The 15,085-nt window shown below is 38.9% G+C and overlaps 1 protein-coding gene across 1 annotated transcript in view; it reads right to left on the bottom strand.

The window, feature by feature from the left end:
• cds1 (CDP-diacylglycerol synthase (phosphatidate cytidylyltransferase) 1) overlaps nucleotides 1-15,085 on the bottom strand; it is a 19,870-nt gene extending 4,785 nt beyond the window's left edge. The window contains exons 1-10 of the mRNA XM_061672728.1: nucleotides 14,709-15,085; nucleotides 10,510-10,667; nucleotides 9,946-10,042; nucleotides 8,714-8,811; nucleotides 7,613-7,752; nucleotides 6,383-6,441; nucleotides 6,075-6,157; nucleotides 5,569-5,656; nucleotides 2,930-2,998; nucleotides 361-516 (exon numbers count right to left, since the gene is read on the bottom strand). Coding sequence (XP_061528712.1) covers nucleotides 361-516; nucleotides 2,930-2,998; nucleotides 5,569-5,656; nucleotides 6,075-6,157; nucleotides 6,383-6,441; nucleotides 7,613-7,752; nucleotides 8,714-8,811; nucleotides 9,946-10,042; nucleotides 10,510-10,667; nucleotides 14,709-14,777 — 1,017 coding nt within the window. The 5' untranslated portion in view covers nucleotides 14,778-15,085. The remainder of the gene's footprint in view (nucleotides 1-360; nucleotides 517-2,929; nucleotides 2,999-5,568; nucleotides 5,657-6,074; nucleotides 6,158-6,382; nucleotides 6,442-7,612; nucleotides 7,753-8,713; nucleotides 8,812-9,945; nucleotides 10,043-10,509; nucleotides 10,668-14,708) is intronic.

The following is a 15,085-nucleotide window of genomic DNA, read 5'->3' as shown; positions in this document are numbered from 1 at the left end:
AGAAAAAAAATCACATTTTATAAGAAAAATAAATACTCGGATGTTACTAATACAATTGTTACCTTAATTTATTGCAATATATTTTCTAACCTTATTCATTTAAAAAAAAAAAAAAAGACATACGTAATTATTTCAATAAATAAATTACAAAAATATTGAGACCTATTTCAACTATTTGGTTCCCTTATTAATTAAAATTTTAAAAAAATACAAAAATGACCTTCCACCGTATTCATTAATTTCAAAGTATGAGATTTTAAAAAATACCGAGATCTGCTTCCACTATTGTGATAACCTTCTTACTTTAATTTTGTACATCTACAAAAAATGTGTAGGTATGAGATGACGTTTGACACTTACCCAAGGCAGCAAGTTGCGTACAAGTGCTGGCAGTTTGTACTGGTACAGCACAAACAAATCGGACGGCTCGCATTCAACCGTGAACAAGCTGCCGCTCACGCTACTCAGGCCCACCGGACACACGAAGTACTGGAACTGGGACAGCAGCGACGACAACTACACAACAAATAAATGTTATCTGCTAGAAAAGATGGAAAAACTAAAGTTTTCAAGTGTTGAGATTAGAATCAAAAGGTATTTTACCCACATCTTATGATTCAGTCAAGAAAATGACAAGGAATTAAAATGTGTACTTGCCATAGTATGTAGTTGTTAGCTTTGTGTCGATGTTGTGTACATTTTATTGTATGATGACGGAGTTGAAATTTGTTTGTGTGTCATTGTTGTGTAAATTTTAGTTGCATGTCAACATGTACATTTTGTGTGTTTACGTTATATGCATTAGTTTTTCTTTTGTTTACATTCGTTTGTGCGTTGTCGTGTACATGTATTTGTGTCTGTGTTGTATCAGTGTACATGTAAGTTGTGTGTTTATGTGTACATTTTAGCAGAGTGTTAGTGTTGTGTACATTTTAGTTACGTCGTTGTGTACATTTTATTTTGTGTTTATGTAGTGGAGTGTATATTCAGTCATGTGTTGATGTGGTGTACAGTGGGTACGGAAAGTATTCAGACCCCCTTACATTTTTCAGTCTTTTTTATATTGCAGCCTTTTGCTAAAATAATTTAAGTTCATTTTTTCCCCTCATTAATGTACACATAGCACCCCATATTGACAGAACAAAATGGCCATAAGTATTCAGACGCTTTTTTGTGACACTCATATTTAACTCAGGTGCTGTCCATTTTTTCTGATCATCCTTGAGATGGTTCTACACCTTCACTGGAGTCCAGCTGTGTTTGATTATACCGATTGGACTTGATTAGGAAAGCCACACCCCTGTCAATATAAGACCTTACAGTGCATGTCAGAGCAAATGAGAATCATGAGGTCAAAGGAACTGCCTGAAGAGCTCAGAGACAGAATTGTGGCAAGGCACAGATCTGTCCAAGGTTACAAAAATAATTCTGCCACACTTAAGGTTCCTAAGAGCTCAGTGGCCTCCACAAACCTTAAATGGAAGACGTTTGGGACGACCAGAACCTTTCCTAGAGCTGGCCGTCCGGCCAAACTGAGCAATTGGGGGAGAAGAGCCTTGGTGAGAGAGGTAAGGACGCCAAGATCACTGTGGCTGAGCTCCAGAGATGCAGTCGGGAGATGGGAGAAAGTTCTAGAAAGTCAACCATCACTGCAGCCCTCCACCAGTCGGGGCTTTATGGCAGAGTGGGCCGACGGAAACCTCTCCTCAGTGCAAGACACATGAAAGTCCGCATGGAGTTTGCTTTAAAAAAAAAACAAAAAAACAAAAAAAAAAACACATGAAGGACTCCAAGATGGTGAGAAATTAGATTCTCTGATCTGAGAGACCAAGATAGGACTTTTTGGCCTGAATTCTAAGCGGTGTGTGTGAAGAAAACCAGGTACTGCAAATCACCTGTCCAATACAGTCCCAACGGTGAAGCACAGTGGTGGCAGCATCGTGCTGTGGGGGTGTTTTTCAGCTGCAGGGACAGGACGACTGGTTGCAATCGAAGGAAAGGTGAATGCGGTCAAGTACAGGGATATATCCTGGACGAAAACCTTCTCCAGAGTGCTCAGGACCTCAGACTGGGCCGAAGGTTCACCTTCCAACAAGACTAAGGAGTGGGTTCAGAACAACTCCGTGACTGTTTTTGAATGGCCCAGCCAGAGCCCTGACTTAAACACAACTGAGCATCTCTGGAGAGACCTGAAAATGGCTGTTCACCATCCAACTTGACAGAACTGGAGAGGATCTGCAAGGAGGAATGGCAGAGGATCCCCAAATCCAGGTGTGAAAAACTGGTTGCATCATTCCCCAAAAGACTCATGGCTGTATTAGCTCAAAAGGGTGCTTCTACTAAATACTGAGCAAAGGGTTTGAATACTTATGGCTGTGTGATATTTCAGTTTTTCTTTTTTAATAAATCTGCAAAAATTTCAACAATTCAGTTTTTTTCTGTCAATATGGGGTGCTGTGGCTACATTAATGAGGAAAAAAATGAACTTAAATGATTTTAGCAAATGGCTGCAATATAACAAAGAGTGAAAACTTTAAGGGGGTCTGAAGACTTTCCGTACCCACTTTATATGTAGTTGCGTCTACGATGTGTAAAAAAAGTGTTGGTGTACATTTGGTTGTGTGTCCATCTTAAGTTGTGTGTTGATTATGTATAATTTAGGTGGGTGTTGGTCTTGTGTACAGTTTAGGACAGTGTTGTGTAAATTTTAGTTGTGTAGGTGTGTAAATTTTATTGTTTGTTGATGTAGTGTACATGTAGTTGTGTTAGTGTACACTTGGTTGTGCATCCATGTCTAGATGTTAGTTGTGTGTTGATGTTACGTACATTTAGTCACGTGTTGATGTGCACATTTGATAGATGTAGTTTAGAAATGGTGTAGTTTACATGTTGTGGACATTGTGTAGATGTGTTGTGTATCTGCACTCACAATGAATCCAAAGACGACGGTGGAGAAGTAGCCTCCGATGAATCCCTCCCACGTCTTCTTGGGCGAAAGCTGTACACACACACACACACACACACGCACACACAGTAGTTTTCATTGATGTTGATCATGTCTCATGTTCCTGTTAAAACATTACCCTCTTTATCTTTTTTCTGGGCCAAGCTTTATCTTTGCCCTCAAGTTTCCGTTGCACAAACTCATCAATTCAATTGATTGTCTATTGATCATTGTAAGGACACAAACCACTGTTTCTCTCCTTTATTTTAAGTCTGTGTTTCCAAGAAAGGAAGAAGCCGATATTTACACAAGAATATCAGATATAAACATAACGTATGGGATTTTATCCATTTAGAGTTTCACCAAAATTCTTTTGAACTTTTTTTTTTTCATCAAAGCGAGTACCCCATTTATTTTTTTTCCACATATTTCACACCCAAAATGTAGGTTGACAGGTCATTGTCATATAAACAAAACAAAAAACTAAATGAAAATTAGGACCATTTACAACCCCAATTACAATGAAGTTGGGATGTTGTTTGTGTTAAACAAATAAAAACAGAATACAATGATTTGCAAATCATGTTCAACCTATATTTAATTGAATACACTACAAAGAAAATATATTAATTAATTAATAATCATTAACTTATAATTTTATGGCTGCAACACATTCCAAAAAAGCTGGTACAGGGTCATGTTTACCACTGTGTTCCATTACCTTTTCTTTTAACAACATTCAATAAACGTTTGGAAACTGAGGACACTAATTGTTGAAGCTTTGTCGGTGGAATTCTTTCCCATTCTTGCTTGATGTACAGCTTCAGCTGTTCAACAGTCCAGGGTCTCTGAAAATGTGTGGCGCATTATGAAGCGTAAAATACAACAACAATGGGAGACAGGTCTGGACTGCGGGCAGGCCAGTCTTGTACCCGCATTCTTTTATTACGAAGTCACGCTGTTGTAACACGTGCAGAATGTGGTTTGGCATTGTCTTGCTGAAATAAGCAGGCACGTTCATGAAAAAGACGTTGCTTGGATGGCAGCAAGCATATGTTTCTCCAAAACCTGTATGTACCTTTCAGCATTAATGGTGCCATCACAGATGTGTAAGTTACCCATGCCATTGGCACGAACACAGCCCCATACCATCACAGATGCTGGCTTTTCAACTTTGCGTCCATAACAGTCCGGATGGTTCTTTTCCTCTTTGGCCCGGAGGACGACGTCCACAATTTCCCAAAACAACTTGAAATGTGGACTCGTCGGACCACAGAACACTTTTCCACTTTGTATCAGTCCATCTTAGATGAGCTCAGACCCAAAGAAGCCGGCGTTACCCATGCCATTGGCACGAAACATCACAACATTTGGGAACTGAGGACACTAATTGTTGAAGCTTTGTAGGTGGAATTATTTCCCGTTCTTGCTTAATGTACAGCTTCAGGTGTTCAACAGTCTAGGGTCTCCGTTGTCATATTTTACGCTTCATAATGCGCCACACATTTTCAATGGGAGACAGGTCTGGACTGTAGGCAGAAATGTGGACTCATCGGACCACAGAACACTTTTCATCAGTCCATCTTAGATGAGCTCGGGCCCAAAGAAGCCGGCGGCGTTTCTGGGTATTGTTGATAAATGGCTTTTGCTTTGCATAGTAGAGTTTCAAGTACTTACGAATGTAGCACCGAACTGTATTTACTGACATTGATTTTCTTAAGTGTTCCTGTGCCCATGTGGTCCTATCCTTTACACATTGATGTCGGTTTTTGATACAGTGCCGTCCGAGGGATCGAAGGTCATGGGCATTCAATGTTGGTTTTCGGCCTTGCCGCTTACATGCAGTGATTTCTCCAGATTCTCTAAACCTTTTGATGATATTATGGACCGTAGATGATGAAATCCCTAAATTCCTTGCAATTGTACGTTGACGAACATTGTCCTTAAACTGTTTGACTATTTTCTCACGCACTTGTTCACAAAGAGGTGAACAGCGCAAAGACAGCGCTCTGCTCTTACCAATCATGTGTTTTGACTCACACCTTGGCAATGAGACCTTTTTGTAGGCCATCAGTTAGAACTGAACCAGCTGATATTCATTTGCACTGACAAGGGGCTGAATTGCTGTTTGATTATTGATAGATTTTAGGTGTTGTCTTGGCTTTCCATGCCTTTTTGCACCTCTCTTTCTTCATGTGTTCAATACTTTTTCCCTGTGTCATTTCACATTCTTCCACAACTTAATTTCTGATCTTATTTTTCTACTTTCTTTGTATGTATGGATTACTTGGGCTTTAGTGAGAAAAATGGCGACCTGATACTTATTGCAGCCGCTGTGTGTATGGTTTTTTTTTTTTTTTTTTTAAACCTATTCTCTCTCTCTCTCTCTCTCTCTCTCTCTATTTAAAAAAAAACACACAGCGGCTGTAATAAGCATATGTTAAAAGTGTCACTTTTTTGGTTGTGTCATTGAATTTGGTTATTTTATATTCCTATTTATTTTTTTCTTCCATGACTTTCTTCCGGCTTCTGATTTTTATAGCAGTTTTTATAGCACCACCTGTTGCATTTTGCTTGTGAATGTGTTTTCATGTGGATTTTGTATCTAAATTAATGTATGTCACCTTGATGAGTGGGGTTCGTCCAAAGAAAAAGCCGAACAGGTAGGCTCCGATGTCATTGCAGATCACGATGGAGATGGGCACGATGAACCTTAAAACACAATTTCATAAAAATAATTAGAATTATTCAATAACTGGTATGTTCAAGTGATGTACCATAAAGTGCTCGTGTGCATATTTGTATGATGTCACATCAGTTTGTGCTAGCCTGTTATTTAGGCTAGTATGCCAACTATTAATATTGATGCGCCTCATGTGAAGGTGGTTTGTAAGTGTTGAGTAATATAACAACCGAATATAGTCATTTAAGTAACATGGGTATTTGGTTGTGTACATGCTAGATGCATGGTGCTTTATAATACTCTCCATTTTAAGTGCTTTGTCACCATTCTGTGCCATCGATAGGCAATTAGAAACCCCTTTTCGGAGAGATGTTAATTATTGGCAGATATTCACGGCAGGGCTCGATCCCAATTCGCTGAACACAGTAAACATTATGCATGGCTTACCAGATCATTCCTTCAAACAGGTTCTGAATGACAAGGTGTGACTGAGTCACCACAATCAACAGCGTCACATGGGTCCACGCAAACTAGAATGGCAAACACACACCCACACAATCACACACACATTTTTACACACAAAGTGTCACAGAATTGGAATGTGGTGACATGCATTTCAGTCCAATATTTGATTGACAGTGCATCAAAAGCACGACTATATGCAGATTCTTTGTCAATCAATTAGTCGTTGAATAAACAATATGACACAGCTTGTGTATAGCGTTAGTGGTTAGCATTGCTGTTTGTATACACACCATGTAAAACTGCAGGCGGTAATGTTTCTTCACTAAACTCAGCACAAACATGCAGAAACCTACAAAAAAAGAGAAAACGTGCCGTCAACGTCAAAGAGAGAAGACATCAAAATGTCCAAGACGACATGATTAAGGTGACAGGATTCATGATGTATGTTTCTTTCTCATAGAGCCTGTTGTACACGGTACCATGTTTGTAGTCTTATAGGACGAAACACACGATTTGGCTTATGTACAGCCTCAGCTTTAGACAGCGAGCATAATCATAGCACACCACACAATTAATGTTATGACTCCAGCATTCCATTTTTAGAAAAACACCATTAGTGTGTGTTTTCACCATTAACACCATTAGTGTTAGCTTTAGCTAGCTAACACAACCACAGTGCACCTTTATTGTACAAATATTGCATAAGTGTTAGCTTTATCCAGCTAGAATGACCACAACACACAACACTATTAGCATTAGATTTAGCCAGGTAGCTGCAGTGCATTTGTATTTTCCATAAAGTTAGCTTTTGTCAGCTCAACCAACCACAGCACACCTCTATTATACATGAACTGTCAGTGTCAGATTTTGCCAGCTAGCATGACAACAGCGCAGCACACCATTTAAATTAGATTTAGCTAGCGAACCAGAGCGTATATGTATTTGATATAAACCATTACTTTGAGACAGCTACAATGACCACAGCATACCACATTATTAACGTTAGCAAGCTAGCATTACCACAGCATACCTTTAGTTTACATACACGTTAGCTTTAGCAGACTACAGTGCAGCTCAATTTTACAGATACCATAAATTAGGTTCAACCACTTTAACATATTCCTCTTAAGTTTTAGATTTAGCCAAGCAACATGACCACAGCCATCATTTATTTTTCATGCAACATTAGCCAGCTGGCATGACCAGCACGCATTTTACCACCAGTTATATTTAGCCAGCTAACATGACTCCAGCATTCCATTTTAGAAAAACACCATTAGTGTTAATTTAGCTCGCTAAAAAAAGCGCAGCGTACCACGCCATTACCATGAGCATTAGCCAGCCAGCCAGCATAACCACAGCGCACCTCAATTTGACATGTTGCAGATGAGGATTTTAAGTATGAAAAGTGAAAATTGAGTATTAAATTGAACAGTTTAGGTCAGAAAAGTTGCATCAAAACATTGAAGCAGATCTGGGGGTGTGGTGAGTGCTCAAAAGGCACGTGCAGGTTTGCTTACCTGCCAGGTACAAGGCGAACGAGATGAATCTGTGGTAGCGAGACAGGAACTGCAGAGGTTCCTCTCTCCGCACCAGAGCGCCAAAGTAGTCGGCCAGTGTCTCACCGTAGAAGAAGTAGTTGACACACACCAGGAAGTACCTCAACACAACAAAACATACACCTTTAGAATCATATAAATATACCACAAAACTCACACATCAACATTTATAATCATCCCACAGCACACACACACACTTTTATGCAGAGATTTTTTTGTATGTACGTGTTTTTTAAAACACGTACATACGCATTTTATGCTGCAAATTGCTATATGCTGAACGTCACTTGACCAACGCGGAACACATAATAGCTGACTTCCTCTGTGTGCTATGCTAATGATCATAACTGGGAGTGATGAAATGATTGTTTGAAGCCGAACTTGCTACAATGTTTGTTTTCTTTATGGCTGGTGTCTTCAGACAAAAGTAAATACACAATTTATTTATACAAATATGATATCATCCATGGAAACATGTACAAATCCCAAATAACGGATAGTCATCTTTAGTGGCTCTGTGGCGATATCTTGTGTTTAAAAAAAACAAAAACAAAAAGTTCCTACAGGTGCTTTGAAACGATCCCCTTCCCCATTCACCCAAGCGCTGCTGAAGTGCTTTTACGTGATTTTCCAAATGCGGAAGTAGTTTGTGCATATCTCGGACTCTAGGCATTTAGACATACCACAACACAAAAGACACAGATACACTCATGCCACAACAAACAAACATATTTGGTGCTGTGATTTTAAGGATTTAATCAACCCACAACACACACACAATCTGTGATTCCAGGGACTTAATCAGTCCACAACACGTTCACACACATAAGCGCACATGTGGGTTTAAGTTTTTTTTTTCCAAAAATGGGATTTTACACATTTAATCATCCCACAAAACATACATGTGCATGAACGCAAAACTCAACACACGCACACTATGTGGGTGTTCAACGTGAACATCCGTTCACGCTCCTTGACTTCCAACAGAGCAGTGATCTTTGAACCCAGTGCTAGCACTCTACTCTGTGTGTGTGTGTGTGTTGTGTGCCCTCCTCTACTCACCAGCTGAGCGTCCTGAACCAGGGCAAGTCGTAGGAGCGATAGACCTTGTAGCCGATTGTGATGATTTCCTGGAAACACTTGATTTGCACCGTCATCACCTACAACCACAGACAAGTATTTAGTTTATCATTTTAAGCCCAGCATAAAAAGTGATTTAGTCGCTGCAATAGTAAGACTTATTAGCAATTTAATTGCTGGAATGATAGGACCCCCCCCAAATTTCATTTAGTCATTGGAATAATAACAGGAATTAAAGGCTGCCCCAAAGGCAATTCAGTTTAAGGTATAGTAAGAATTAAAGACTCCATTCTCCCAAAAAGCAATTAGGTTTGAATAGTAAAAAAAGCATCATTAAAGCATCCCAAAAGAAAATTTTGTCGAAGAATTAAAGCCTCACAAAAATATGATTTGGTTGCTGGAATATATTTAAGAATTAAAGCTCTTACCAAAAGGTGATTTAATTGCTAGAATAGTAAGAAGAAATAGAGCCCCCCAAATAGAAAATTTAGGGTGTCAGAATAATAGTAAGAGTTAAGGAATCCCAAGAGGGCAATTAAGTAACCAGAAAAGCAATATGAATTGAACTCCCCCCACCCACCCAAAAAAAGACAAATTAGTTGCCAAAATAATAATAATAAACCCTCTCCAACAGGCGACTTAGTCACAGGACTAATAATAATAATTAAAGCTGACAAAATGTTTTTGCTGCCGGAATAATAAGTATTAAAGCCCACAAAAAGACAGTTGACTTGTCATAATAATAATAATAACAACAATTAAAGCCTCTCAAAACCGGCAATTTAGTCACATACTAATAATAATTAAAGCCCATAAAAAGACATTTTATTTTAATAATTTTGTTGCAGGACTAATGATAAAGCCTCCCAAAAAGGTGATTTAGTCAAAGTATGAGGCCTGGAATTCAGCCAAAATGGCTCCTTCAAACCAAAATGGCTGATTTCTGTTCAATTCCGGACATGGTGCTTTGAGACTTTGTTCTGCACCCATTTGTGTGTCGATGGGCCAAACTGGCGTTAGGGTCTCATTTTTTTTTTCCAACTTTCAAGTTTTTACTGAGTTTTGGGGGTTCGAGTTGGGCAACCCTAAAATTTCCACCGGGCTTATAAAAACTGGTATGTTTTAAGGTGTGCTGACCCGAAAAAAAGGAGATTCACTCATTATTGCTGGCGCAGTAATAATAAGAAAGTCCAGTAAAAGAAAAGGATTCATACAATCAAAATGAGAGCGATTGGTCCCAGGTAGATGATGAGAAAGAAGCCAGAAATCATGGCAAGGGACAAAACTCCTCGGATCCAGTAGTTTTTCCATCTGTGGACACAACAACAACATACATTAATTTAGTTACACAATGTTCAAAATATGCAAGACGGAAGGAACAACACAAGCTGATATTTCTGTCCTGAAAACAAATAATAATAGTTCCAGGAATATTTTTGGCTATGTCAGCATGCAAAGCAAAAGCAAAACAAAAATAATGCCAAATAAAGTTTGTTTTGAAAGCGACGCAAAAAGAAAGGAAATGAGTGTTATGTGCATGCCGGGCCTCTAGTTGGCGATGTCACTTTGTGCGTTTTGTTTTCATGCCTTTGGGTTTCCAGGCTAAACATCGAGGTTTTGTACCTTTTTCGGTTAAAAACTGTCTGCCGTTAAGGGCCCCTTCGTGAAAGACCTCCCCCAAGGCAAAATTGACGGCTCGAATTTGCGTTTCTCCATTTGTCTGTTTGCAAAGTGACTGTGCAGAGCTGGGTTGTGTGTAAAAAAGTCAAAAGGCGTACCTCGGGTGCAGTCCCTCTAGAGCCTTGTTGAGACACTGTGGTGTGTTATCAGTGTCTGCCGTGGACGCTGGTACCTCCGCAGCGTCCGCCTTGGTGTCCACGTCGCACTCGCCCTCCATGTCGCCCTGCAGGCCCAACAACCTGTCTTCCTCGCCCTCCTACACACACAAAGCAAACAAATGTTTGAGCGACTGACATTGACAAACGTGAAAGTAAAGAACAGATTAGCAGTGATGGGACTTAATTTCTTATCTTATTTGTTCTACTACTTTGTATGTATGGATTACTTGGGTTGTTCCCAACATCTGCTGAAATTTTCAGGTCAATAGCACCTTTGGAAATATATTTAGTGAGAAAAATGGTGACATGTTAAGTACTTATTTTGTTCATTACAACTTTTTGTCTGAAGAAAAAAAAAAGCAACTTCATTTTGGTAATGTTACAACTACTTATTTCCCTGAGTATGGCATTCCTATGGGGGAAAACAAATCCATGCAATGTTTTCTTCTGCGTTTCCTCTTCCAGGAAGCCTCCACAGCTCTTGTTTATTCATTCCTTCATTCATATATTGGGTTCTTTTCATCACAAAATCAAGAGTGGAAATAATCATTGCTGCTGCCATCATCACATGACATGATCACATTTCAACACAAACAACAATCAGGTGATGAAGTGGCAGAAAGCGCAGCAGCTCTGACCTCCACCAAGGCCCCAAAGACACTGGTATCGGATCAGGAATGTTTCATCAATCCTCCATTTTTTATTCATGCATCAATACGTTTTTTCCAATTAATAGTTCTCATCCTTATTTGAAAATAATGGCATCCGGCAACAGTGCGTCCAATTGTCACGAAATCCGGCATGTTTTCCTCATGACAGGACACACAAAAATCATCATAGCACCTACGCTGTGAAATGCACAAGTAGTCAGCCAGTTTGGTTTGAAGGCGTCATTTTTCAGGGATTTTGGCCATTTTCAGTTTAATATCTAGGTAAACTTTTTTTCGTCTGAATGTTGTTTTCACATGTTAGAAATCTTCCTCACTCGTCCAACTGGTTCCAACCTCAATGAGGCAATCTGGTTCCACCGAGGCCACCACCACACCCTCCGGAGCAAGGTAGAAGCTCAACCCCCGGTATCCCGCCAACTCTTGACCTCGTCTCGCCTGATATTTATTGCACATATTTATCATTACAAATGGAGCTAAATTAACAGCAGAACATAATATAACATATGAACTGAATTGAGGAGAACAGAATAGAATAAGGCGCACAAAGTGGAGATTCAGGTTTTCCAGGAGCACAGTGGCACTTAACAGCCAGCAAAATATATTTATAACACCAGGCTGTACAGGAATAATAAATAGTAGCCTATTTGATATATGTGAATATAAATGGAAAAGTATATTAGATAGAGAGATGTGTGTATGTTAGAATAAAAATGTTTTATTTTAGAATAGTTGTAATAAAAAACAGGACTTTATGCTCTTATGATTAGAACCTTTCTCCCCCCAAAAAATTGTTTTCTTGAAAACTTTTCAAAAAAAATTGATTTAATTCTATTAAAAGGTCTCATGGCATCAGAATCCATTTATTTCCTATAGTTTTATGCATAACATAGGTCAAATGAGTCTGTGACATGGTTTAAATTCTGAAACTATGCAGTTTGTCAACTGAATCCAAAAGACGATAAACGGCTGGCAAAATGACTGCATCAGATTTGTGTGTGTATTTGTGACGTAAAAAGTTAACACGTTATACAAGTGCCTGCCCACGCAACTGAACGGCAAAACGGAATTTCCGGGTTTTAAGCGAGCGAGCCTCAACTGCTACCGAACCAAACAAATGCAGTCGATTAAGTAAACATATATTGTGTTTTACAACAATATTTTGTATTCCCAATGTATGATAAGACATTGGATTAAATTAGCGAAGCTTGCATTCATTGTTGCCCGCGATGACAATCGTGGCAAGTTCAATTTTAATCAATGGGAGCGGATGGTGAGCATAACCTCAAAATACGCCCCTCTCTTTTTATTTTCACCCACCCCCCCTTCCGATTTAGATTTCAAATTCCCTATTAGAGGGCCAACAATCAAACCCACCATTTCTGGGTTTTCAGCAAGCGGGTCTAAGCCATACAAATACAGTCTATAACAATACTTACTTTATTTTTTTATGAAACTGTGGTCCAACAATCCAACGCTTGGTGAATTGTCTTCACAATGACAGTAAGACATTGAAGGATGTCACGCTTGGCTGCCCCCGGCTTCATGGCAGTTTCAATTTGAATGAATTAGAGCTGATGACGTGCCTAACCTCCAAATACTGCACTCTGTTTGAATTTTCACATATGTCCCCTCTCAGCTCACATTCCCAATTTATGGGCCAACAATCCAGCTCTTGGTGACTTGTGCTTCACAATGATAGTAATGGGGGAACGGGCACGCCGCTGGCCGCCGTACAAGGTCGCCGCACATCTTTGACGAACGGGAGCGCGCCAATGACCTGCTGAAGAGGACCGAGGTGGGAGGAGCATATCAATGTGGTGCAAAAGAAGCAAACGCACGTTCAGTGTGTAAAAATAACTCTGCAAGCAAACTTCACTCTTTTTTTTAAAAAAAAAAAAAAAAGGTTTTTTTTCAAAAAAATATGACTATTTGCCTAAGATTAAGACAGTTTCACAAAACTTCATTCTTGTAAATTTCCAATGACTTCACTCCATTTGTTTAACAGTCTCAGAAAAAGTAATATTTTGTCCTTTAAATATTGCAAACTTATTTTTTCTATTGAACTTACTGACAAAAACATTATTTCCTCCCAATATAGACCCTGATTATTATTCTAAGAGTAATCTCTTAGAATGACACAAAAACCCTCATACTTTAGTTTTATAACTTTTGCCTGAAAAAAAACAAAAGAATACTTGTAAGGTTAGTAAGTTATCAGTTTCTTTCTAAACTTTTTTTAAAGCATCTTATTCTCCTAATTGTGACTTTCTAAAGACAATTTCTAAAGATAAAATTACTGTCATAAAATGGCGACTTTAAAAATAAATAAATAAATAATACATTTTGATTTAAAGTGTTTTTGTCTTTTGTTTTCTCTCTTCTTCTTTTTTTTTTTACCACCAACAGTCCACTAGCAGAACATCAGGTGATCAACGTAAAGATTGTGACAGTTTGGTCTAAAGACCCAGGGGACGTGTTTACATGTTACGGACTGGATTTATGTTTTTGAAGAAATACATTGTTGATAGTAGAGAAAATGTTATTTATTATTTTAGTTATTTGTTTATTGTTATTATTTCATTATTGTGTTTAGAGGTGCAACAATTCATCATTTAATTGAAAGCTAATTGATTATCAATGTATTTGACTATTTTGATGATCAATTAATTCTTTTGAGACAATGTTAAACTTAAAATTGTCAACATTTCAGCATCTCAAGAGTAAATATCCTCAGATTTCTGTAGACCTCCATGAAAGTAGTGATTATCTTTGTGTTAAATCGAAAGACATTTTCAAACCTCTGCTTTTACTTCTGAAAACAATGATCAACATTTTGCCTATTTTCTGACATGTTATGGACCAAACAATCGTAATACATTTTTGCTTTGTCTGTTTTCTGCATTGTCATATGGTTGAGTAAAGGGATGGAAATCAAAAGATGTTTTTAAAAAAAAAAATCTGATTTATCAATTAATTGGAAGAATAATCAATTATTAAAATAATTGTTAGTATGCAGCCTTAATAGCCGTTTGTTTTATGAATGATCTTTATGTGCAGCAGCACTTTGTATCAGCTTCAGATATGTTTTTTTTAATAGTTTTTTAAAAAATTTATTATTGTTGTTATTTTTAACTGCACAGTCACACGGAGTCAACTTCAAATATTTTGGGTTGTGTTTCTTGTTTAAAATAAAAACATCTTAGTGTGTGAAAATCTGTAATTTCATGACTAAATGGCGTAATATGTGAGCGTTGAGAGAAGTGTGGAAGTTGTGTTGTAAACACTGAATCAAAGCGAGGGAGACTATTTTTAGACGAGTGGACGGATTAGCCATTTAGCTCGCTAACAAGCTAACAGGCTAATAATTAGCCTCCCGTCGAGTCCCGTCTCGGGTTGACAACCTCTACTCTACCGAGTTGTCCAATCGACGCGGAAGCAAATTTATTTCATTGTTTTATTTTTATTTACCTTATCGCTCATGTTGTCCGTGCTGTCCAGGTCTTCCCCGCCGCCCCCTCGCCGCCGGAGCTCAGTCATGTCGCCTCAGCCGCCGGGACCTTGGAGTAAGCCGCCCCCCGAGGAGAGGTGAGGGGAGCCGGGGAGAGGAGGTTCGCGAGGACGGCCGCTCACTCGCTCTCGCGTCGGTTATTCCTTGAACGCTTGGTCAAACGTCAAAAAAAGCGTCCCCGGTTTCGAAGCGTCAAAGGCCGCGAGCAGCGAGTGAGAGAAGCCAGTGAAAGGAGAGGAGAGCAGCGATAGATGTCCAAAAGCTCCACAGACTGACGTCGCCGTTGGCTGCCTGTTAAGGCTGACTGACTGACTGCGTGTTCGTGTTTATCACTGCA

The sequence above is a fragment of the Phycodurus eques genome, chromosome 3, assembly GCF_024500275.1.
Source record: "Phycodurus eques isolate BA_2022a chromosome 3, UOR_Pequ_1.1, whole genome shotgun sequence".
NCBI classification, from domain to species: Eukaryota; Metazoa; Chordata; class Actinopteri; order Syngnathiformes; family Syngnathidae; genus Phycodurus; species Phycodurus eques.
The sequence above is the reverse complement of the archived record's forward strand: the minus strand, read 5'-3'. Positions and strand labels throughout refer to the sequence as shown.